The sequence below is a fragment of the Cimex lectularius genome, unplaced genomic scaffold (genome assembly GCF_000648675.2).
Source record: "Cimex lectularius strain Harlan isolate CLEC.00 unplaced genomic scaffold, Clec_2.1 scaffold94, whole genome shotgun sequence".
Classification (NCBI taxonomy): Eukaryota; Metazoa; Arthropoda; class Insecta; order Hemiptera; family Cimicidae; genus Cimex; species Cimex lectularius.
In genome coordinates, this window is record NW_019392668.1 from 1,181,066 (window position 1) to 1,206,118 (window position 25,053).

The window sequence follows — 25,053 nt, forward strand, 5'->3', positions numbered from 1 at the left end:
ATTTATTGATTTATATTAGAAATAATAAAAAAAAGTTTTTGTTTTCATATAAAATTGATACAATGAGACATTTTTAAAAACATTTTGAACCATTTTAAAGAAGGTGTAGAGTTATAGGGGGCCAACTTATTTTTCACAAAATTGAGAATACATTGTGAAAAGGATGTCTGATTTAAAACATATTTTTTTAAAAAACTAAATCCTATCAAAGTAATACAGCCCCGTTAAAAAAAATTTGTTTGGTTTATTCTGCAATATATAGGAAAAAATAAATATATATTAGCCAAAATAAAACTGAATGCTTATATGAAATACTTTTTTAAATTGCCTTCATTAAAAAGGTGGGTAAAAGCATGTAAGGTCGGTCACCCTGTATACAGCACTGTAGTAACAAAAAGTTAATTAATAAATAAAAAGATTGTGTGGTTTTTCACTTTCTTTCCCTCGGCCAATCTCTCGCTCTCTCTCTCTTTTCTCTTTCTCTCTATCTATCTTTATCTTCCCCAGCCACACAGAACATATACAATAAATATCTACTCATTCCCAGCCAAATCTGCTCGCTCAATTTAGTGCAATTTTTTCATAATTTTCATTTACGTCGTTGACTGTTGATTGTAGATTTTTTCTGGGCGATTGATTTATATTTGACCATGAGGTGTTGATTGTTGATCCAGTCAAACAAATTCAGTGCTATTTTATATCAAGGTTATAAAATGGTAAATAAAAATAATTACATGTAATACAAATGCGAAGCAGATATGAAATAAAGAAATGTTTAAAGAAACGCAAACTCTTTCTCTCTCTCTTTTTTTTATCTCTCGCTTTCTATTTCTCTAAAAAAAGGAACTTTATGTTGCTTGGTTACAAAGTATGTATTTCAATATATGCTATTACCAATGCTAGGGCAATCATGCAATTACGATTCGCCCCACTGAGCCTAAGGAGCCTTCCTAAAACTTTTTTTTAAAACAATATTTATTTTTTTAGGTACTACAAGTAAAATTTTTGATATGTACAAATTTTAAAATAAACTAAAGCAAAATATGGCATAAGTAAACGCTCCATTTTTCGTAGGAGTGGAGAATCTGGAAACGATGAAGGTTGGAATGTTTGGTTCAACCCCACAGTTCAGCCCCGTATATCCAATTGGGTTTAATTATCTCGTATATAAGTCGTTTGTTGTTAAGCGTCGTTTTTGATCGATTGTCTAGAAATTGTGAAAGCCTTTTGTAAGTCTCGTCAGTTCCTGCATTTTTAAGTCTTTTATGTGAATTCCAAGTCAGTCCTTTGTCAATATACTGCCACAAAATAGGAGACGTTAATGTAGGAAGGGATTGTGATGTAAGTATTGTGGTGGCCAAAATTCTAAACCCTGTGTGTTTTATATCAATTTCAGGCCTCATAAACAGATTTTGTGTCATTAATAGGTAACCTGGGTGTCAGGACAGAAAGGAATTTTGGCTAGGGAAAAAGCAGAAACACTGGCCAGAGATATCTGCAAGATGCAAGGCCCCGAATCTGTACTTGGGATAACAAAAATAAATACAGAATCCTCCATCACAGAATGGATCAAAATAAAACAAAAGAAGAATTGGATAAACTCTAGGGGCGCTAGGGACAGTAAACTTAGGCTAAAACAACCCTCACCAAGACCGGCAAATACCATGAGAGGGCAAGACTAAGAGAAATGGTAGGACTATTAACCAACCGGTCACTGGAGCCTGAGAAAACATCTAAATACCATGGGGATATATAACGATGATCCCATTTGCAGAATATGTAATGAGGATGAAGAAACAGTCACCCATATCATCTTCGAATGCGAAGCAACGACTCAATGGAGATATAATCTAGGAATACAGAAAAAACTAAGAGAATGAAATTATAACAGCAACAATCAATGACTGAAAAGAAGGATTGATTCGATTGTACTGTACTACGGAACTTGGAAGGTGACAATAAACCAGAAGGCTGCAATGTCCGGGAGCGCAAACTTGGTGGTATCCTCTTCACCATCACCATCATTGATATTGACAAAACTAAATAAATAAAAAAGGCTTCACAAACGTTTTATGGCATTTATCAAGTTCTAATTTAATCACGAAGGAGACGTTTGTGCCATGTGTAGTTTATAGGGTTCGAAACCTGTCAAATCTCCGGTGGGTCGGGAGATTTGTTTCAAAATTATAGCTATATTTTTTTTTTTGGGGGGGGGGTTCTGCAAGAAACGAATATTTTCATCTACACTCGCTATAATTGCATAATTATCACGGGTATCGTAGACATTGAATTACATAATTTGTAGCCGAGTGAGGTAAATATCGTACAATCCTGCAAATTGTTCCCCTATCCCAGATGAAAAGCAATTGGATTGATATATAATAATCTTGAAATAAAATTAATTTAAACATAATAAATTATCAAATGAAATTTGCATAATCTAGTAAAAAAATAAACAAAAAAGGTTGTTTATTGTAGTATAAATTGCTTACTTTATGCTGTAAAATCTTTTTGCCAAAGAAATTTTAAATTGTTTTTATTTAGGTTAAGATTATTTCGTTTATATTACTTATTTAATAATTAAGTTGGTCTGTATCGCACTTACAATGGTGGTTATATTTTTTTGTATATAATTTACTGATCTCTTAGCTGAAAATATTAACAAAACTGTTAAAATGCATTGTTATTAATAAACTGTATTTTCGTGCAGTAAAAGCCTTCAAAACGTCATTAAAAATCTCGAAACGTGCAAAAGGTGCAATAAAAAATCAAAACGTGCAAAAACCTTCAATAAAAACCTCAAAACGTACAAAAACGTGCAATAAAAACTTCAAAACGCGCAAAAACTTGGATTAAAAACCTCAAATACAACAAGTGCAATAAAAACTTCAAAACGTGCAATAATAACCTTAAAACGTGCAATAAAAACCTCGAAACGCGCAAAAGCTTCAAAATGTGCTAAAAGTTTAAAACGTGCAATAAAATCCTCGAAACGAACACAAACTTGCAATAAAAACCTCGAAACGTGCACAAACGTGCAATAAAAACATCAAAACGCGCAAAAACTTGGATTAAAAACCTCAAATGCAACAAGTGCAATAAAAACTTCAAAACGTGCAATAAAAACCTCGAAACGCGCAAAAGCTTCAAAATGTGCTAAAAGTTTAAAACGTGCAATAAACTCCTCGAAACGTGTAAAGACGTTATTATGTTCGCTATTCGGAGCCAAGTAGTTGTAGCCTTCAATTAGTTTCTTTGATAAACTTGATTAACGTTTCTCTACCTGCCGGACACAAATGCGGGCTTTGGCCCAAACTAATTGTCCGAGTGTCAACATCGCTTGGCCTATCCTTAATCAGGTTTGACTCTTCTTCTACGAGTCACGTCCCACATTGACAGTATTCTTTATACGCGAGTGCTTCTCTGCCAATCCGATGTTAGTTTGTTCTAATCATGTTTTTGAATGCCCGGAAGTTGGGACATTAGACGCCTCGTTACCGACAAGACCTAGGTATCCGTAGAACAACCACCGATTCGCCGATAAATCTAGCTTGTTGTATCTCCCCAGCAAGAGCACACCGAAAGGGTCGACGGAGAACCTGTCACGGACAGCACTAACCGCGCTCAGAGAGGTACGCTAATTATTTCTATGCCTTGAAGAAATAATGATTGTTATTACTTTAATGACTATGCCCGAGAGTGTTTAATAAACAATGCAATATATTTTTTTATAAAGTGCGCAAATGTCTGCTTTTGACTAGTTTTAATTTGTAAGTTTATAGTTAAAAAAAGGAATCCAGGACAAAACCAAAAACTAAAACAATGCCAATATCACATTATCAGGAATGTGTCCTAAATGTCGGATTTCGGTTTTTATCAAGGAACCGTGTTAATCAAGAGCTGATAAGTCGTCCGACTTTTTCACACGGCTTCCGTTATCTCGGTGAGAACGGAAACCCCCGGGAGAGCACCCTGGTGTTTTTTGTTGTTGTCGAAGATTAGAAATTGTATTTTGAAAAATCTCGTTTGTCAAGGAGGAGAGGCGGACATATGGAGATTTCGAGGTGCCGGTGTGCATATGTTAAGGAGGCGCAGGCATGTGGCGGCATCGCATGATGGCCCACAATACCACGCACCCGTAATTACACATTATTAGGAATATTAGTAATGGCACGATAGGCAGCTACAGCTATTGAAAAAAACACCCAACATCTGACACCAAACTAATAGTTTTTTTAAGTCCTTTCCTCTTTTTCTTAGTAAGCCATAAGGCCCCAAGACCACAGATTGCTGCGATTAATTACTGTTTTTAAGACCTCTTCTAATATAATTATCACTTGATTTTTCTTAGGATTTTAGATTTTTTATTAATGCACTTTAAACAGTTTTTTTTTACAAAATTCCAATGAAATAAACATTATCGCTGTTTAATTAGATGTGTTTTAGTGAAATATCTATTGTACAGTTTTTAATAAAAAAATTTGATATTAAAGTCTGATTCAATTTTGCCGAGACGATAAAAATCTAAAAGCTGAGCTAAAAATGAAACCTCTGAGACAAAACACGATAAGATTAAACCACAAGGCAAAAAAGTATACGATAATTTGTGGATAAGTAGAAAAGTAAAATAAAAGAAGAACGAATACATAAGATCATTTAGAAAAGGAGAGAAAATCAAACAACATCAAACCAAAAAACAGCAGAGAAGATTAAAATTAAACTAATCGATACTGAACCGGGTCCGCCCATTTTCAGAAGTTTATTTTTCATTCACACGGTTTTACGCCATCATCAATGAGGAAGTCTGATCTTAGATTTTACATTTATGTAGATCATTAAAATGAAATTGATAATTAAAACATTGTGTGTATGCTTGTTACTGCCTTATGTTTTTGTAAAAATTTATAGTAAAGATTTTAAAATCAGGATCTCATATTTTACGATATAGTTTTAAAGAAAAAACTCAATAAATTACAATGAAAAGAATCAATGCTTTAACAGCCTGTAGAAAATTATCGGAATGCTAGTGATATATTTTATTTTATGACATGAAAGTTTATTGTGTAAGTGCTTCATCGAATTGTTTCAAGTTCGTTCTTTAATGGGTTGTGAAATTCATGAGAAATTGTGGGGGTCATGAACCTCAATTTGGTCAAATAAGTTTGCCTTCTTCACTGGTTACGCTATTTCCCAAAGAGCCCATCACTGACGATGACGAGTGTTACTACCTTATAAGAACTTTACAAAAAGACACCTTTGATAGACTGAAAATTTAAAGAAATGTACCAAGACATCTGCTTACCCTATGAAGTCTTCTAATCTAAAGCGCACAACAAACAAACCAGCAAAGAAAAGTTACATAAAACAAAACGAAGAATATAGAAGTAAAGAAAACAAAATTTGCACTGAAGACAATAAAAACAATTAAAAAGTTACTGAAACAAAACATCAACAAGACTAACTTTGACAAAAGTAGTATATACACAAAAGAACATATGTCACTGAAAAATTTACATCAGACAGGCAGGACAGGAAATGCCCGAAGAGTAAACCCACCAAGAACCATTAAAAACTAAAGACAAGTTTGAAATTAGTAAATGACGTACCGAAAGGACGAATAACTAGCATATATACTTGACAACTTAGAAATGTACAAATACCACATATTTATTGTGGTTGGGCAGTGTTTCTCTGGCTTTTCTTCTTTGAAGTAGAGACATAATGCAAAGAACGGATAAGCCTATAAAAATAAATTAAGCGCCTCCTCACAGGAAAGCACCACGGGACAGATCGTTTGAAATGGAATAGCATACGACTTACAAAAAGGTCGAAAAAGTGGACACATTTGACTTGTTAGAAATATACAAACACCACTCATTCAATGCGGTAAAATAAACAGTTCAAAATTACCAATTGATTTTATGTGATTTACACCACATAAAATAAATTAAGAAAGAAAAGAACCGATGATCATAAAGATAGAACTGAAAAACAAAACAATACCGTACTCAACCCATCAATAAACATCCGAGAGAGAAAAATAACGCCGACACACTTCTTCCACTTCAAAAAACCTTTAAAACGGACAGACCTTGTATAAACAGAAATCACATAGATCCACCAGTGAAGCCGGAAGGCGACAGATCAAAACAGTGATGATATGCACATATTCACCAGACACAGACCCAATGATAAAATCGACACACTCAGCTTTGACGAGCTTGTAAAAGCGATTAAACATAAATCACAGACCGACCACTAAAGATGGCGAGAAGTCAAACGCGTCTACAGGCCAAACAAGGTTAGGTAGAAATGATCAGAAACGACCAAACTAGTGCCCGTTTCTATCCTTGTTCTTTCCTCCCCGGGGAAATTTTTCCTCCGTCACTTTTTTCCCGATATGTCCAGCGTCCGGGATAGAGTGTGATTCACATTCATGCAAATAGTGTGTTGACTGGAGACAAGAACGTGTGGCGTAATATCGACCAAGGACAACCGTTTCAATAGCCTTGCAAAGCGGTGTTCCCCGATCGCCACTCCGGCATATTTACGGGGAACACCGAAAAATCATTTGTTTAATTTTAGAATCCGATTGAAAAACTTTCCAAGCCTAGACTTTGTCTAAAGAAGACAACTACCAAAGAAAATTTGATAGTTTAAGATTGTTCTAGTTCTTGCTGTTTTTGGTTATCAGACGGGTGTCGTATTTCGCCCACTACTGGGATTAGGCCATGCATCCACGTCTTAATATTTCGTTAAAATACATTTTATTATTGTCATTTTCATAATGGTCGACTGAAAACTAATTTGTAGAATTGCCGTTTCGGAAAATCCTGCTTCACCGACGAAGATAAAAAAGCACAGACCCATCACTGGACGTTCCACATTTTAGCAGCATACCCCATACTGAAGCATCAAAAATTGTGATTCCTTCAAGAAGATAATCTTTCAGTAGATGATGTTGATTTGAATGTGTAGTACTTAATGGTAGTAATCGGAAGGACTTGGTTCGGTTTACAAAAGCATCATTATTATACAGAAACATGTTAGTAAAAGCATTTAATTATTTTTTTTTATTTTTTTTTTTTTTTTTGCGTTATGAACTATGCATATTAGCCATGTGACAAATTCGTATATGTGTGTTCAAATTTGGGGGGTTATTGGGAAAAAAGGGCCAGGGGCAACGGTGGGAATCGAACCCACGACCGCGGCGTGAGAGTCTCTCATGCTAACCACTCGGCTACCGCGGTCCCCCTTTAATTATTAATTGATTATTTTTTCTATTTTTTTAATTGTTCACTTTGCTGATTTTTATATTCCGTTAGGTATATCTTTTCTTCTTTCCTTAATTGTAAACAGTTAACATTTAAATTTTTAAAGGCATTGGCAGACGGTCAGATGACCATACCATTAAAATCATGATTTTAAGAAATAAGAGTGTAAGTTTCATTTTTATATATAAATATTTTTTAATTATGATTGTATGTAAATGAAAATAAACGTTATTCATTCATTCCCACGAATAGATGAGGTAAACAGTCCCAGCTGACAGGACAAAACAGCGAGGCCAGGAGGACCAGGATAATTGAAAAAGACCAAAATGCAGGCTCATCCGCGGATCCCAGTAAATTTTTTTGAAAACTTACAACTGGAATACTAAACGAATGCCACTTGTTGGCAATTGATTGTTTTGTAACCAGCATTTACATCTGATTCACGTTACTTATGTTTATGACTCTAGTTTATTAGTTTACATTATCTGCAATCTGGTGATTTAAAATTGTTAATTATCGTCGACGAACTTTTCCCATTCGCATTTTTTCGATGTCGAAAAAATAAGTACCGTTATCCGTGACCGGATGCAATGATAACGGATCAATTAATCTTATTTCGCGAGGTGAATTGTTAAATCCTGAGATGTGGGAAGTGCCGACTGAATCGAATTATGTTGCCATTCGATTGGAAAGGCAACAAACTATAAAATTTGCCACTTAAAGGACAACCTAGATTTTTTTCTGAAAACCTGAAATACACGACTGTGATTTCGAGAAGGATTTTATTGTTTATCTGCTTCTTTGGCGGACACACGTTAAGTAAAAGCGTTTTCCGACCATTTCAAAGCACAACTTAAGTAAAATGCCATGAAGGGAATATATTGCACGGACATAATGGAAAAAAAAGAAAGTATTCCTTGTAAAGGTGAGCGGGAAGGAAGCTCAGCAACATCTCAGAAATCATAAATCGAATGTGCATGTTATTGAAACGCGTTAGATTTGAGAAATGTACTTACTCGTTTTTGAACGGGGTTCCCTCGGCCCATCCACGGTGACTTTTATCGCTTTGTTGTACGTTGCCACCTGGGGAGGGCACGATGCCACCGTTATCGTCAACGTGAAGCTTTTGCCTGAAAAAAATGTTATTATCATTAATTATTATTAATAATTATTAATAGGAAAGATTGTGGCAATGTTAAAAAAAAGTTAACGTAGCAGACTAGAAAATGTATGAATGCATTAATTACAAAAGGTCCATAAGTTTTTTAACTGTATTATTATTTTTTGTAAATATTTTTTGCAGGTTAGAAAGAGATTGGTCAAATATTTTGTTATTCATTGCTACTGTTTAAAATTCTAACAATTCAATAATTATTGTGTATTCTCAAATAAGCTAAGTTTCAGCTTACACAAGCTTGCTCAAACATCCGATAATATTAAAAATATTTCGCTTTCTTGGTTTGTTCTGTCAGACGCGTTTCGACTTTTCGCTGCCTTTAGTGTAAGACATCAAGGATTTAAGCAAGGAGAGGCAGGCGATCAGACCAGAGAAACCGAAACGGTTCTGACAAACCAAACCAGAAGGATAGGCATGCCAAAATCCACTGAAACTGCAAAATTACACGTTCACTACCCCGCAGACCCCAAGAGGAAATTTCACAACATTAACAACATTTTTATAGAATTTATCCTGCTAAGTAAAAAATCAGTTGTTGAAGTATTGAAATTCACCATTCTTCACCCCCTAGAAGTATGAATTTTTTTCTATTATTTAATACTTTATTGAGTGTATTGTACGATCTCGAAGGTAGTTTTAAATCACAGACGCGCAGCAAAGCAAATAAAACGGAAACGCGTCCCGCTTCCGAATAATTGTGGTTTAATTAATTACTGTCAATAACACGAAAGCGTGAACGTCTCATGGCAAGTCTATTGAGACAAACTGCACAGCAATTAAGAAAGACTGAGAAGTCCTTTGTAAAAAGTCCTTTGAGTTGTCTTAGTTATTATTGCGATTCGTATTATCGGCGAAATTTAATTGATGTTTTAATAAAAAAACGTGTTCGCCCACAGACTTTTTTGACCTTTACTTATCATTTTGGCTTGCCTATATTTGCTGGTAAGTCTGCGCGTTTCTCCTTGCTAGATGCGCAAGGCTAAGCAAAGCAAATTGATCAGAAACGAACAAACCAACGCCCGGCAGACCACATGGAGAAGCTTCAATCTTTATTGTTGAACCGATTGATACTGTTCACGTTTCTGTGTGCACTCCTCACTGAAGCTGGACGAAGCAGAAACGCGTTTGAATGCGTACAACCAGCGAGAATAGACGTATCCAGATCAATGTCGATCATACAACCCGAGATCGTCCAACCATCACCAACTTTTAAAAACTTTGTTTAGAATTTTGTAGTTCGGTCGTTTGTGAACAATCCTCGCTGTTTTGGTTCGTCACCCTGCAGTCCTCAAGATTTCTTTTTCCCATAATATTAATTTTACATAATTTTTATAACGGTTTAGCGTATTTTATTCAAATCGCTATTTTTGCGATGGTGCCATGATTAGAAACGCGAGTGAATGTAACGTAGAACCGGAGGGAATAAGCAGTGTCCGTCAGAGGCGATCCGACCATCACGGATTTTTAAAAAAATTTGTAATATCCTCATAACCAGAGAGAATAGACCGAGATATAAGATCATTAACGATCTAATTTCTTTTATTAGGTCGTTTCTAAACATTCTGGCAATCCTCGCTGTTTTGGTCGGTCATCCCGCAGACAAGACTTCTTCACACAATATAAATTTCGCATAATTTTTCTAACGGTTTAACGTGTTTTATACAAATCGCTATTTTTGGTCTGTGCTCTCAGTTTCTCAACAAAGGTGCTATGAAGCAAAAGAAGGTGTGAATGCAACATAGAACCAGAGGGAAAAACGTCGGTCAGACACAAGGTCATTCAACCATCACCAACTTTTTTAAATTTGTTTATAAAGTTTGTAGTTCAGTCGTAACCAGCGGGAATAGACGGACCCAGAAAGATGATCTGTGGTGATAAGGTTAACATTATTCTCTAGACAAACACCATCAACATGGAAATTTGTATATACACTTTGAAATTTATTAGTATCCCATCATTCTCATTTGCCTATAACCGCTGTTTTGGTTTATCAACCCGCAGACCTCAAGAAGAAATCCGAATATAAATTTTGCATAATTTGTATAACGGTTGTGTGTTACAAAGTACGGTCTTCTTCTCTTATATTTTATATTTCATCCTTAAAAATTGATTTCTTTTTGTAAGGAAGGCAGTAAATTGACGAAATTGTCTCGAAGTCGAATCAGACGGGAAGTGGTCGGCCTGTTTCGAGGTGTCGGTCTGTTGCTCTAATAATTCGAAGTTGTTTCGAGTCGATTGCAAGGAGCACGTGTTCTTTGTCTCCACTTTTATTCAAGCCGGTGCTCTTTTGGGCAGAAACCAGCTGGCATCCCGTCCCTCGGAGCCCACGAGCCTTAAATTGCCGAAGACGAACGGAAAATGCCTTAGTGACACAAAATGAATATTATTATGTTTGCTGTTCATACCTTATGTCTCTGGATTTAGTAAGCTATATCGGTTTGAAAACAATTTTCATCAAGATTGCAGGTAGATTCCCGTTGTATTTTCAAAGAGCTGCAAAATGGGCATTAAAATAATTATGTAATTTCCCAAAATAATAACTAAATTTCTGATCGTCAATTCTAGCCAGTTTCTGGCTAAAAAATATTGATCTAAGATAAAACTCAAAAATTTGACTTACTTTCAACAGATTGAAACGTATGATGTATCACATCGAATTTGAAACATACACAATTGAAGAAAATCATAGACAGAGAATCAAAAATAAGAATATAAACAAACATCATTTACTCCGAGTTATGTAACTACAAGGTTATTTCCCGATTTTACATCGATGAAAACAGTTTTATTCCTTTATGCGGTGGACTAGATTTAAAAGTTCCAGGTTTGGAAAACACTTTCTAAACGTTGTTATTAATTGAATTTGATCAATTGTGTACGGTTATTTTCCATTACGACCCGGGGCTTCCCCGGTTTCGCTAAGAAGTGGAAAAATCATTCCTCTAACTGTTCCTTGTTGACATACACATCAATAAATTAAGTCAAATCTTAAGTTAAAAAATCAAATCAATGTTAATAATAATTGTTCGATTTAAAAAAATTAATTATTGCTCATTGATTTGTATAAATAAAATGCTAATATTGAAAGGAAATTTTGTATTGGACAAAAAGCAGATTTATCTCATTCTAAATCAGTTCTTTTCCTATTCCATTTTTTGTTTATTTCTTATATTATATTATTTATATAGTAATTGCTATTTCCGGTATTTGACCGTAAATGTGTCAATAATAATAATAATTTATTGCACCAAAATTCAAAATAAATCCCGAATGGAAATTGCTGCAAATTTAAGTCACTCGTGAATAATAAAACCAAGCCAAAAATTCGTTTAGAACTTGACGGTAAAAATTGTATAGGGTATTTTTAGATGTACAGGTACGGCCTGGAACTAAATAATATTGTTTAAAGATTCATTTATTTATTTACAACTGCGCTTTAAATATGCGACAAGGAATAATATTAAAATTATTAAATTCACTAATTTCGTGGTCCGCTTGACTAATTAATATATTACAATTAATTAAGGTTTTCAGTTGAGATAAAAAAGTCAATGGCACGAGCGGGATTCGAACCCACGATCTTCGGGTAGATACGCCGCTGCTCTACCACTTGAGCTATCGTGACCTCGATCCACTCGGACACCAACTTCCCATCTCAACCCCACCTTTTGAATTTTCCCTCCTTTTTGCCATTTTTCAAATGTCGTGAAATCGGATTGGATTCTAGACGACAAATAGCTAGCTCAAGTTGTAGAGCAGGGGATTGTTCGAATCCCGCTCGTGCCATTGGCTTTTTTATCTCAACTAAAAACCTTAATTAATTGTAATATATTAATTGGTCAAGCGGACCACGAAATTAATGAATTTAATGATTGAAAATGAAGTATACTCCACTAAAGCTCTTCGTGGCCATTTCATTTGTCGTCGAGAATCCAATCCGATTTCACGACATTTGAAAAATGGCAAAAAGGAGGGAAAATTCAAAAGGTGGGGTTGATATGGGAAGTTGGTGTCCGAGTGGATCGAGGTCACGATAGTTCAAGTGGTAGAGCAGCGGCGTATCTAGCCGAAGATCGTGGGTTCGAATCCTGCTCGTGCCATTGACTTTTTTATCTCTACTAAAAACCTTAATTAAAATTATTTTTGCATTAAGTGAAATGCTCATAAAGTATGTATGCACGGATAAAAGGTCGTGTAAGGCGTGAACTGTCCATCCAGTGTTGAGAGCCGTTAGTTCACCAGCAGGGTGATCAATTGGCAACTACACTTTCGCCGACGTTAGGCAACTTTCAAGTATTTGATGATGTGGAATGTAGTCAAATTATTCAAAAAAGAAAAGAACGATTTTAAGCAAGTAAGTTGTCGCTTCAGTGTCCGACGAGGATTGGTGGGTAATATCCATAATAATTCGAGGATTAGAGGGTTTGAGTGATATGACAACTTAGAATGAAAACTTTTGTGACGGAATTGGGTAAGATCGGATTCGAATGGGATTTGTAAGTCAGTATGAATTGTACGGTTAAAGACAGAAGGGAGCATTAACTTTTGTTCGCAGAATTTTATATTGTAGGGTATGGAATTAAGATTGGAACGCTTAGCGGCTTCGTACAGTTCAGGACCGTATGTCCAAGAGGGTCTTGTAGTGCAGCGTACAGTCTTTTTGTGTCTAGTACTGTAAGTTTGGATCGCTTGTCAAGTAGTATTTTTAGCAATCTGACTCTTGTATGTAAATTTTTACTTTGAGTCTCGTTGACGGAACCATTTCCATAGTGCCCGCCAGATCCTAAATGAAGTACAAAATGTTTTGACAAGCCCTTTATCTACACAGGAAGTTGGCGTCACATCGTATGTCCCTTTGAGACGACTGCAGCAACAGTCCGCCGCCAACAATTCAGGAGAATATGGTGCAGCGAGCGCCTAGAAGAGAACACCAATTGGAATGTTGTTATGTTTACTTAAGAGTGCTTCTGTCTGTTACTGATAGCAGTCAACAAATAGTCTACCGAGAACAGGGGATGCGTACAAAACCCCATTTCGCGCTCCCTTCAGTGCAGTTTGGAAGAGGAGGTGGAATGGTCAGGGCTAGGATTTACACTGGAGGACAAACTGGACTCCATATTGTTGAAGGAAATCTCACTGCAGTACGTTATGTCCAAGAAATTACCGAGGAATACATCCCTCAAGCCAGGGATCTCATTGGAAAGGATTTTCAATTTCTGGATAATGCCACACCTCACAGAAGCAGAGTTGTTCATCAATGTTTATAAAACCTGGGAATTTCCCATCTGCCACTTCTCCCCGTTGTCTCCAGACCTTAATACCATTGAGTACCGGATGCGCTGTAGAGGTTTTTCGATGACCATCCTCAGCCAGTTTACCTGCAACAACTGAGTGCAGCATTGCAATATCTATGGAGTGAAATCTCTTATCCCCAGTTTGTGTTCCGTCAGTGCAGTTTGGAGGAGGCGGTGTAATGGTCGGGGTTGGGATTTACAATGAGGAAGAACTGTATCCCATATTGTTGAAGGCAACCTAACCGCAGTCAGTTTTGTCCAAGAAATTATCGAGGAATACATCCCCAAAATCATTGGCAGGGATTTTCGATTTCTGTATGCCAGACCTCATATAGGCAGAGTTCAATCATCAATATTTATAAAAGCAGAACTTATATTTGTTATTATTCTTCTTAGGAAATTATTTTTGAAATTGATGAAGTGAATTATATTTGAAAGTATTTTGATTTATTGTCGTGAACTACTAGAAAGGGTCTCCTTCAATGTACCTGTGATGAGAACAAGATTTACCTAAATTTTCTATATACCAAATTGTAAACCGAATTATTTGATTAACACTCCGCTAATTAGAATATGCTCTAGAGCTAATGATCTGTTTTGCACTTCTTTAAGAAAATTTAAAAAACTAATATGTACTATATGTATATTTTAATACTGCCAACTTGTCGTTAAATAAATAAATAATTTGGACTCTAAATGAAAAAGATATATACACTTTAAAAATAAATAAATAAATGAAACATCAAGCTATCGGGTTGTCCGGAAAATAATGCAGGATTTTAAGTTTTCATTCAAAAAAATCTATATAAAATATTCTGTTTACGTTTACAGGATTACTCATTTGTATGAATGTCAACACTTATTAATCCTCTTCCAAATGATATTGTTTGTNATTATTTTGATTAAAGAACATTGCTTTAAAGTAACTAGTTTCTTTTTTTTTGTTTAATACCAAAATCCTGCATTATTTTCCGGACAACCCAATATTATGAAATTATTATACAAGGTTCAAAATCGGGGAAAACAGTCTGATTTTCTATTGATTTGTTATGTTAGGAGACTAGACTTAGTGGATTTTTCTCTGTCATAAATGGAAAACATAAAAGTAAGGTTTTCTTGTTATTAACATTTTTGAACCTTTAAAAAAAAATAAAAATCTTTCATCGCTTTCTGATTTCCTCTGAATGGTCCGTAATGGAATAGCTTAAGGAAAATAAAAGCCAAAAGATTAATTTTGTTTGATAAGTGAAAAAAGGCGTTTAATATACAGTATGTGTTGTTTTGAAAGGCTCGGAGTTTTATTTCTCTCTATCTACTTTATTGAAAAACTAGTGTGGTTGTAAAAGTAATTTTTCACGTAGAACCAGCCTGTGCTATGCAAATTTTAATAAGTTTGCGCGTTAAGCCGGTCTGATTGTCAACTTTTTTCAAATGTAATGTCTTATTTTTTCACAAATTTAGAAAGTTCTTTCTATTCTAAAAAAAATATAGCAGAAAGTCAAAAATCCATCGAATTCTTCTAATGATATAGAAGATTTTGCTTCAGAACGAGATAATTTCATTAATTTTGTATAACTGATGGTTTTTTTAAAAGTTAGGCTTAAAAATTTTGACACAAATTAAATTTTCAATTTTTCCTTTTTTACCCTGTTACATGATCAATCAAAATTGTCGAGTTATGATAGAAAAAATCAAAACGAATCTGTGAATTTTTAACGTATTTTTATTTATCTGTGAAAAAAGAACGGTTTCCCCTAAAAATAATCGGTTCTTTCTGGAGAATTTTTTTCCACAACTATTTCATTTCAATTTATCGTGTAACAAACTGGTTAAAATTGTAATTTTTTTTTTTGACTGGGGCTTCCGACATATAGGTCATTTGAGCCCCCAACTATGTCTATATTTTATTTACCCTTTCAAACACTACATTCATACAAATAAATATATTCATACACATAAATACATCCATACAGTACACTCATTCCGTTTGGTCGGTGGAGAACTTGATATTCTTCCACCGACCTATACTCAAACTAATCTAGATTGGGGTCGATGGAGTACTTTTATAAATTTTCCGCCATCGACCCCGAACACACACACTCATACGCTCTTAACGTTCGAGGGGCGATGATGATGTTATATTTCACCCTCACCCCTCGCCATTCACGCTAATAAATACATGAACTAAGACAAAGCATATAGACACAACACATAAGACATATTATATACAATAAAAAAACCCAATTTCCCCTAAAAAGCGGAACAGGGGACTCTGAAACTCGCTACCGTGTTCAAGAACTCTTCTTAAGTCCGGCGGCATGCCTACACGCTTTCTGTATGAAGCCAAGACATGACACGCCTCTATTATGTGCGACACATCGAGCAACCTTTCTCTGAAATGGTAATTGTTGTGTAAAATTAGATTTTAAAAAGTCAAAACAAATTAAATTTTTATATTTGATTAAATTATATTTTTAATTTTCTCCTTTTTTAAACCAGTGACATGATAAATTGAAATTATCGATTTGAAGAAAAACTCCAGTATCTCCGGAACGAATCGATGAATTTTTCACTATCTGGTATCATTTTATTAAAATGGAAAGCACTTTTAAAATTTATAAAAACTTTATATATTACATTTTATTAGGTTTCGTGGTCCGCTTGACCAAATAAATTCTTTTTTTCATTAATTAAGGTTTTGGTTGAGATAAAAAAGTAAGTGTCACAAGCGGAATTCGAACCCACGACCTTCGGCTAAATACGCCGCTGCTCTACCACTTGAGCTATGATGACTTCGATCCACTCGGAAGGTATCCAAAAGGAGGGAAAATCCAAAAGGTGAGGTTGAGCTGGGAGGTTAGTGTCCGAGTGGATCGAACTCACGATAGCTCAGGTGGTTAGAGCAGCGGCGTATTTAGCCGAAAGTCGTGGGTTCGAATCCCACTTGTGACACTGACTTTTTGACCTCAACCAAAACCTTAATTAATTGAAAAAAAGAATTTATATATTACATTATATATAAAAAAATTGTTCATCGACAGGTCGGCTTAACGGTCCAACCTATTAAAATAATAATATATTTTATGCGAAAAATACCTTTCGAATCATACTTAATAAAAATAAAAAGTTTTTTATTCTGCCTTTTCTGAAAACCCACATAATATATAATTTTCGCATAAGCTGAAATTCAATTAATATTTAACTTTGCTTTTATGTTACAACAGTAAAATAAGAGAAAAAATAAAGTTGGTTCCCCGTGGCTTACTGGCTGAAGGAAGTGAATTGTCCTAGGGCACGAAAAAAAAGTCATGTACTTTACACTTTTCTTAACAATAAATAAAGCTCTAGTGTGGCTCTTTTTGATAGTATCCTATTTTTATTTTTTAAACGCATTTAAAGCGTTAATTACTAATAAATTTTGGATGTAGAAATATCAAACTATGAATCTGTCAAATCTAAATGAAGTATGTATCGGTCCAATCATTGTAATTGAACGAAACTCCTTTTTACAAATAATATTTTTTTAAATAAAAAGCACAAAATATAAAATACACACTTGTTGTAATGAATGCATATGCATTCGGAAATCACATGTTTATTCACCTATTGCAATGTTTTTCCGGAAAAAAATCCAAAACTGTGCTTGTTCCTACTGTGGAGAAACTATTCGTAAAAGTTATTGCCACAAAATTTCCCCAGAACAGTAATAAATTCAGGGAAAATATAATATCAAACCATACCGCAAGTATTTGTAAACGTTGAGAATTAATGAGCATATAAATGCACAATAAATAATTGGAAGTGGCACAGCTGAACATTGATCGCTCACTATTCTACAATAAATAATTTTAATCTCGACCTACTTTCCCAGTTTCAACATACATCACAACCACAATATTATCGCTTGCTAATATGAATTTTCATACAGCTCCGATACGTCAAATTAAAGGTTATTTTGTCGAGTATAACTTATCCTAAATCAAAGGAGAGAAACGATGGTAATTTGATTCCTACTTGATTGATTGATTTTCTTTTTACATAAGTTCAATGCACTGTGTAAATGTATAATATTACTATCATAACATTTATATAACTTCGAGTTACACAATGACCACCCTCTCTCCAACAAAATTCAAAAGATATGCGCCTTACAATTATTTAGGGAAAAGATGTTAGATTTATATCTTCTATTTATAGCTTCTATTGGGTTGTCCGGAAAATAATGCAGGATTTTGGTATTAAACAAAAAAAAAGAAACTAGTTACTTTAAAGCAATGTTCTTTAATCAAAATAATTTCCCATACTCTCAATACATTTCTCCCAACGTGTTGGTAACTTATTAATTCCGNTGACATTCATACAAATGAGTAATCCTGTAAACGTAAACAGAATATTTTATATAGATTTATTTTAATGAAAACTTAAAATCCTGCATTATTTTCCGGACAACCCAATATTTATTTATGAGTTATTCTATTTCCGGTCTAAGGATAACCCCTCTGAATTTAATTATTGAATTTTATTTAGTAAAGTTTTCGCGTCGGCCGTAAATTATTAATTCAAGCAACATGGCAATGTTTTTAATAACTGAGTACAATATTCGGATTCAAAAAGACACATGCTACTGTCATTTTACTCGCTGTTTTGGACTATCCTATGGTGGCGTCAAGGATATAAGCAGGCAGAGGCAGGCGGACACCCCGCATAGTTAACAATTATATCATCGGTTGTATTTTTATATAGTACATATTTTATAACTGTACTCCATAACTTAACGGAATGCCTAAACGTTTGACTGACAAGATTTTCTCTTGAGATCTCAGGAGTGGTGAACATACAGTTCGGTCGTTTCCGTCAATTTTGGTTTGCCCATCTTCACATCTCACACTTCAAGGATATAAGTACGTACAAGCAGGCACATAAAGCTACCACTAAAGGTAACTAAATGCCAAAACGATAGGCAGACAAACATGACCGGAACCTATCAAATTGCATTCATAGTTGGTGTTGTTGAAATCATAAAAAAACTCAAAAGGCTGACCAGAATGGGCCTAAGTTTATAGCAAAAGTAATAAATAAATGGAATGTCTGATCTTGGATAATGGATGTTTTATGAGTTCAACATTTTATCACCAACTTTGGATATAAAAAGAAAGCAAAAAAACAAAGGAAGAGGAAGAAGAAAATGTTACGAAACAGCATGCTCATCCCGAAGTTCTCCAGAGGAAAACTTTCAAAAACATAAATTTAAGATTTACAATTCACTCGATTAGTGATAATCGATAAATGGACGTGTCATATCCTTGATATATTTTGACTTTTTTAAAAATCGTGGAATGCGAATTAAAAGGAAGTCAACGGGGAAAATGTACTCATACAGAAGTGTTTCTAGTTGGTTGCAGCTTTAAGAATGGTTTTAGAACGTGATTGACACTTTTATGTAAGCGGTAGCGTTCGGACCGACCACTTCCTGCGGCTTATGACGGGGAAGTGGTCACGATCGGTTTTGTGAGATCTGGCCGAACGATTACCCGGCCGAATATGGGATCCTGTAATGGGGAAAAATACTATTGATTCTAACAAAAATTTATTACCAAGGATCAATGATTTTTTTAAAATATATGTATACTGAGTATGACAGTTTTGAGTCAAGCTAAGTTTAGAACGATAAATATATTGTACACGAACGAATAAACTAAATTTCGTCAATCTTGTTAAATTTGGTCAAAATATCTAGAAAAACTTTATAAAATTAAGGAAATATCAAAAGTCTAAAAAATTTCGTAAAAGTATGTTTTTTCCGATTTTTCGATTTTGAACTCCCGGTTTAACGGACAACTCAGTAGTTTGTTATATGAGAATCGTGCTTGGGCATGGCCTTATCTGGGTCTCAAGTTCTGATTTTTGGAGGAAACAGGGCTGTTTCATTGTACACAGTGAAAAAAAGGTTTTGTGTTTACAGCGTCTGTTGGAAGTGAATGTATTTATTAGCGTAAAGTGTAGTGTGAGAGGATGATGGAGAAATATCGAGTACTTCACCTCCCTATTTGAGTGAATTGTATGTAAACAATGTATTTAATAATGAATGAGGGCCTGTGTAGTTTGGATCTAGGAACTGTGTGCGTCGGGTGCTGAAAGACATAGCTGTTGATAGCCCAGGAAGTCCAACCTCATCGGCTGAACACCGACCACCTAAGACCGACGATTGTCAACAACCAGGAAGATGTAAATTAAAGAAGCTGGAATTGCCGGTGGACCACAAATAATGATAGGCTCAACTCTGCACACGTGTATATATATATATATATATATATATATACACTGAGAGGCAAAAAGGTCCTCCTGATCATCTTACAAAAAAATTTGGTCTGCTTTAAAGGATTAGCGGTTAAAACACCGATAAAATCTCCCACTTGTTTTTACAATTGGATTTTGTAAATAAATCGTTTAATAGTCAATCTCTTCTTTGTTGGTTTTTCTGTAAAATTTCTTTCTACGTTTCGGTAGTTTAACTTTTTTAAGTTGTACCATTTTTAAGTTTCAAATTTGTTTGAGTGATGGTTTTAAGTGATGCAGATTCCGGTAGAATTGTTGAAAGATGGAAGAAGTCAAGGGTATATGGACAGGGTGCTTAACATTCCCAGAACAACTGTCCGAAAGGTCTTCCATTGCAAACTAGATATTGGAGGTTACTCAAGAAGGCATGGTCGCCATCGTGTCACATCTCAGAGAAATAATCCTTTTATTGTTTCAAATATACTCCGTCATCGACATTCTACTTCCGTTGAAATCAAGCAGTCACTTCAACAAGTTAGAAATCTTAATATCAGTTCACGCACTGCAAGGCGAAGATTTCAGAAGCTGGATTACATGCGAGAAGGCCTCTCACTGGTCCAGAACTTCTGACAAGTTACAGAACATCTCGGTTAAGTTTCGCAAGATTGACCTGAGCAAGATTAGACTAAAATCTTATTTTCGGATGAGTCAAGGTTTTGTTTGGTTGAGGTTTTCTGAAGGGCCGAGAGAGAGAGGGTTGGAGTAGAACAGGAGACCCGTAAATCCTCGCAACATTTTCAATCCGGAGAAGCTATGGAGATGGTGGTGTTATGGTTTGGGCAGGTATTTCTATGGACATTCGCTTGATCTTTATCGATGGTTCCCAAAGAGCTCCGTGATACATTGAAGTTGTGTTATCAGAAGAAGTTGTAATTAGCGAGGGTTTTATTTTTATGGATGGCAATGCAAGGCCCACACAGGATCGTTGGTATCTATTTGTAACGAGGTTCAATGCAATGTTTGTTGTGGCCAGCATTGCAGTCCCTACATAAACCCTATCCCTTTGGAACGAGTTGTCAAAGTAGATAAAAAGTCGCCCGGTGATGCTAGAGAATTTGCAGGTATTAGGAATGGCGCTGTGGGAGAAATATGAAAACATTCCGCAGCACTAAATTCAAAACTTCATAAAATAGACGCCACGTCGAATGTAAGCGGTCATCAACTCGATTCAGTTTAAGTTTTTATTTAGCTATATCTTATATTTTATTTAAAAACATGAAGTAAACAACAAAACATCAAAATTATAGCGATTGCAAGTATTTACTAAAAACCATCCAGGGCGTCCACTTTATTTTTCCCTATCAGTGTATAAATGTACATATATAAGCAGATTTGAGCTTATGTATAACATCAATAGTTTTATTATTAAATTACAATTAATTAAGGTTTTTAGTTGAGATGAAAAAAAGTTAATGGCACGAGCGGGATTCGAACCCACGATCTTCGGCTAGATACGCCGCTGCTCTACGACGACAAATGAAATGGCCACGGATTGCTTTAGTGAAGTGTACTTCATTTTAATCATTAAATTCACTAATTTCGTGGTCCGCTTGACCAATTAATATATTACAACTAATTAAGGTTTTTAGTTGAGATAAAAAAGTCAATGGCACGAGCGGGATTCGAACCCTAGCACACTAGCTTCCCATCTCAACACCACGTTTTGAATTTATCTTACGTATCTAGCCGAAGATCGTGGGTTCGAATCCCGCCTGTGCCATTGATTTTTTTATCTCAACTAAAAAACTTAATTAATGGTAATATATTAATAGGTCAAGCGGACCACGAAATTAGTGAATTTGATGATTTAAAATGAAGTATACTTCACTAAAGCTCTCCGTGGCCATTTCATTTGTCGTCGAGAATCCAATCAGATTACACGACATTGAAAAATGGCAAAAAGGACGGAAAACTCATAAGGTGGGGTTGAGATAGGAAGTTGATGTCCGAGTGGATCGAGGTCACTAATAGCTCAAGTGGTAGAGCAGCGGCGTATCTAGCCGAAGATCGTGGTTTCGAATCCCGCTCGTGCCATTAACTTATTTTCATCTCAACTAAAAACCTTAATTAATTGTAATGTATTAATTGGTCAAGCGGACCACGAAATTAGTGAATTTATTATTAAAGTGTTCACAATTTTCAGTTATCTATACATTTTCTAATTTGCCAATGCAATGGCCCTAATAACTTCCCTACAACACTCAACGTAAGAAAATCTTGATCTTTCTTTAAAAAAAAAATTCCCCATCGGTGAAGCCAAAGCCGGGATACCGAGACGAAACGTGTATCCCGGACGAAGTCCGGTATCGGATTCAGGGAATCACAAGAAGTACGTATATCGTTACACGTTAAGTGACGAAGAAAAGTTATCACGATCTCAATTTAAAAAAAAGATGATTAATAAAAGAAAAAGTTAATATGTAATGAATCATTGCCGGTACACAATGATATTTGGATCATTCAAGCCAAAATAACCAGACTTAGTGACATTTCTTCGTGGTCTACGGGAAGAGCCCTCATGTCGTTTCCGATAGTTTTGGTCTGACAGATCTGCCGGATGTCTTTAGGCCTTTCGCCATCTTCAGTGATGGTATCAAGGATACACGCAGGGAGAGGCAGGGGCACATACAGGCCAACACTGGAGTCAGTTAAATGCCAAAACACTTCTAATAGACCAAAATGTTTGGAAACTACCAAACTAAAACTATTGATGGCTTTGAGCTTGTGGACGACTTTATTATGAACTATTTATTCATGGAATGATATAAACCCTCTGTTATATTTATATATATTTTTTGAAAAGTACGTTATTAATCTATCCAAGATTTTTACAAAAAAAGTGTTAAAACGGTTTATGAAAAAGATAATCTACCCAGCACAACGAAGTTTACATAAGATTTTTCAAGAATACTTTCCATATATTTTGCCCATTATACGATTTTAATTAAGTCCCTCCAATTGTTTGAAAGTTTAAGTTTATAGAATTTTTGTTCTCTTTAGCTCTCCCATTTTTATACATGTTTATATTCTTCTTTATAAAGATATTTTCATGAAATGATCGGTTATTTTCATTTTTTGAATGAAGACAAATTAAACAATACAATTTCATGGTTTCTGGGGAGCTTTATTTTGGCTAATACAGATGTTTCTTGAAATATTGCAGACTACACCAACCAACTTTTGTTTTTAATGGGACCGTATTCCTTTAATCCATATTTTTTTAATAGTGTCTAGTCTTCTGAAGACATAAAATATAAAGAATTTTTTGAATCGAACTTGTTTTTCAAAATTTATTCTCAATTTCGTGCGAAAAATAAGGCCTCCCCTATAACACCACACCTGCTTAAAAATGTCTCAATTTTAAGTTAAAAATAAAGGCTTAATTAAGAAAAATTAAATAAAATAAAGACTACTTGTTATGAAAGTGTTTTGGTTGTCTACGTCCATGGAATAGAGTGGATCAAGGTAAAAAATAAATTTTGACTACACCCTATAGAATAAAACAACAACAATATTATCAATACATGATAGTATAGTTTCTATATTTAACCCTTTTTTCAAGAACAATTTTATTACAACCTGTTGGCAAGGATTGTCGTTGGTTTTAAGCCGAAGGTTACTTATTACATTTTTCCCACCTTTCATTACAGAACTACCGACAGACGCAATAGTCGATAGCTTTTTAATTTATTTATTAATACATTTTTATTGGTAATTTAGAAATAAATAAAAAAGTGTTTCTGTTTTTAACGTTTTTAGGGGAGCAGCTTATTTTTCACGCAAAATTGGGAGTACATTTTGAAAGGAATGTCCGATTTAAAAAATTCGTTTTTTTGGTTTTCAGGGGTCTAAACACTACAAAAATTGTGGAAAAAGTCATAGGGTCCATTTTGAAAAAAAAAAAAAGAAGAAAAAAACATGCATGTTTGGCATCTGCAATATTTGGAGAAAAAAATCAATATGTATTAACCAAAATAAAGTACTCAGACACCATGAAATACCTGTTTAAAAAAAAAATTTTTGCCTTCATTTCAAAATAGTGAGTCACTTAACCTACCCTGTATGTATTGTGATGTGGCTTGATCTGCGTCTATTGCCTCATGTATTGGGGTGATAATGCCATGTCGAAATGTAAGAGAGTAAGGTGTTTATCAACCGGTATTGCACACGCGTTTCGATTCGTTTCGACATACTTTCCATGTATAATCTATTAGAAAGTGTTGGACTATTTCATTTCTTTTTACTTGTAAGAGGCTCAGGTGATGGATAAAATGAGAAGGAGATGGATTCGTAACGATACTGACCCCTTCCGCTCCGTCCGACGAACCTGAGATCGTTGAATTTGGCCACTTGGTTCTTCATGACTGCGGTGCAGTTCCTCAGCTCGGCGCAGTAGTTCTCGTCGTTGCCCGCCCTGACGGTGACGACCGTCCCGTCCATCACCTCGCCGAGGGCGACTACTTTGAAGCCGACGGGCAGCGTCTTGTTGGACCTCCAGTGGGACGGCAGTGCCGAGCAGAGGAAGTACGGGCTGCCCGTCCTCACCAGTTCGCCCGGGTGTTCCGCCTGGGCTTCCGTGACGACCCGTTCCGTCCACCACAGCTCGCCGCCTGCAGCAGAAACGTCTCGCCTCCTTTTCTTCGAGTCGGAAGTCATCACACATCACGCGCACGAGGCGACTCGCCCTACACTGGATCGACGGCTTCGCCCCTTCCTCCGGCCGGCCGACCCACCCATCTCCCAGCCCATTGGTCCTCCTTCCCTCAAATCCGCAACGGCAGCACTCCCACCAGCTTCTTTCCATCCAGGTTACCTTCACTCCATTGGACACCGCAAATTATCTTTTACCAATTTACCGTCCAGGGCTATTACATGCATTTATCTTGCGCAAGTAACGATCACCCATGAAATCCTCGGCCCGAGACCTACGAGAAAAAAATTGTGCCCACTACATGTTTATTTGACGCTCCTG

At 35.5% G+C, this 25,053-nt stretch overlaps 1 protein-coding gene across 1 annotated transcript in view; it reads right to left on the reverse strand.

Annotated features, from left to right (window-relative positions):
* LOC106670230 (protein lozenge) overlaps positions 1-24,758 on the reverse strand; it is a 56,913-nt gene extending 32,155 nt beyond the window's left edge. Inside the window, exons 1-2 of the mRNA XM_014400368.2 lie at positions 24,386-24,758; positions 8,291-8,404 (exon numbers count right to left, since the gene is read on the reverse strand). Coding sequence (XP_014255854.1) covers positions 8,291-8,404; positions 24,386-24,737 — 466 coding nt within the window. The 5' untranslated portion in view covers positions 24,738-24,758. The remainder of the gene's footprint in view (positions 1-8,290; positions 8,405-24,385) is intronic.
* Between the last annotated feature and the right edge of the window lie 295 nt (positions 24,759-25,053).